This window comes from Penaeus monodon, chromosome 25 (assembly GCF_015228065.2).
Source record: "Penaeus monodon isolate SGIC_2016 chromosome 25, NSTDA_Pmon_1, whole genome shotgun sequence".
NCBI classification, from domain to species: Eukaryota; Metazoa; Arthropoda; class Malacostraca; order Decapoda; family Penaeidae; genus Penaeus; species Penaeus monodon.
In genome coordinates, this window is record NC_051410.1 from 18,943,774 (window position 1) to 18,945,337 (window position 1,564).

Consider the following 1,564-nt stretch of genomic DNA (forward strand, 5'->3'; position numbering starts at 1 on the left):
ACAGGGGACTGTGACTTCAGTGCTTGATGAAGACATTGGCATATATCAGCTTGATGGCCGCACCCAGCTGGTTATATCTTACATCCATGACATCACAGGAGAAATATGGAATATGTCAGAAGACTCAAAAGACCTAGAACTGTTTAGCAGCAGAGCATCTGAGAAAGAGATGTACAAGTTCTTAAAGGCTGGAGATAAGATAATGATTTTCCATGCTCACTTTACCAAGGTGGATGGCACACCAACTTTGTCCTGTTGTGGCAGGAGTTTAGTGCTGAAGGAAAGGTGAGGCTATATATATTTACATGAAAAAATAAACTGATAAATATTATGATTTTGAGAAAAGGATTTCATCATGTAGATTTTAATGGAGGAAGATAAGTACTGATAAATTTCCTTTCAGGCAATCCCTCGTGAATCCAGTAGGGAACAGAAGCCCTAATGCAACCTTAGATATGCTACATTACTATAATTTTGGCATTTGTGGGTTGAAGTGGTTGGCTGAAGTGAGAGACCATCTTGTGTCTGTACTTTGTCCTGGTCTTGTGGAGAGGAAACATATATTGAGGTTAGACTTTCTTTTTTAGTGTATTACCAGAAGTTAACAAGATTGTTTAATACTATCTAGATGGGAGAATGATGCCTTTTATGAAATTATTTTTATATTTGCTTCATTTGGGTTGAGAGGGAGGAAAAAGAGAGTTAAAAGATTTTGAATTATATGAACAGATTTTAATTTGTAAACTGCAATTGCAGGAGAAAGCATAATGGGGAGCGAAGTGTCCTGATTCAACTTCTACGACTGGTTGCAGATCGCCAGCTGATATCTGCAAATTCACGTTCACTAACATTAGAGTTTTTATCTCTAACTCATCAGTGTGTTTTGAACAAGGTAGGATTTCAGTCTTGTCTGCATTAATATGTACATAAATAAAATCAACAGTGTAATTATTTATTTTGCATAAGTTAGGAATAATGTGTTACAAGTTATAATCTTGATGATGTAAATTTGATTACTATTTGGAAGGAAAAGGCTAGCTTTGGTATATTTAAATTAAATTTTTATTTTTTATAAAAAGATCAGTAAAAACTCTCTGTGAGATATATTCCTTATAATTCTCTCAGATTTGATCAGGCAGTTGAAAATTAATAGCTGACAAAGTTTTAAGGTTGAATTTTCTTCTGTTTTTACTCTAACCCATTGATGCTAGGCACACATGCTATCCACTATGTTTTTTTTTTCTTCACACCTAAATGACTCCATATGCACTTGGTTATGCAGGAATCAGTTATTAGTGTTACCAGTCACTTACTAGGCTGTCTGACCTCACTTCCTTAAATATTCCTTGGAATTTTGGGAAGAAATATTATATTTCTTTTACTATTATTGTCATTACTAATAAAAGGGATTCTTATTATATTGCTATGTTATCAAATTGTCTTTTTCTCTCTTACAAATAAACTTCTTGAAGAAAAATAACAATAAAGTATCTCTGTGCTTCCAGTAATTATGGCCTTTGTGGCTCTATCCAAAACAACCAAAATTAGTGTCCATAAAGATTTT

At 33.7% G+C, this 1,564-nt stretch overlaps 1 protein-coding gene across 1 annotated transcript in view; it reads left to right on the plus strand.

The window, feature by feature from the left end:
* LOC119589102 overlaps window positions 1–1,564 on the plus strand; it is a 7,728-nt gene that overhangs the window by 2,801 nt on the left and 3,363 nt on the right. Inside the window, exons 4-6 of the mRNA XM_037937679.1 lie at window positions 5–285; window positions 404–568; window positions 757–892. Of these exons, the coding sequence (XP_037793607.1) occupies window positions 5–285; window positions 404–568; window positions 757–892 (582 nt within the window). The remainder of the gene's footprint in view (window positions 1–4; window positions 286–403; window positions 569–756; window positions 893–1,564) is intronic.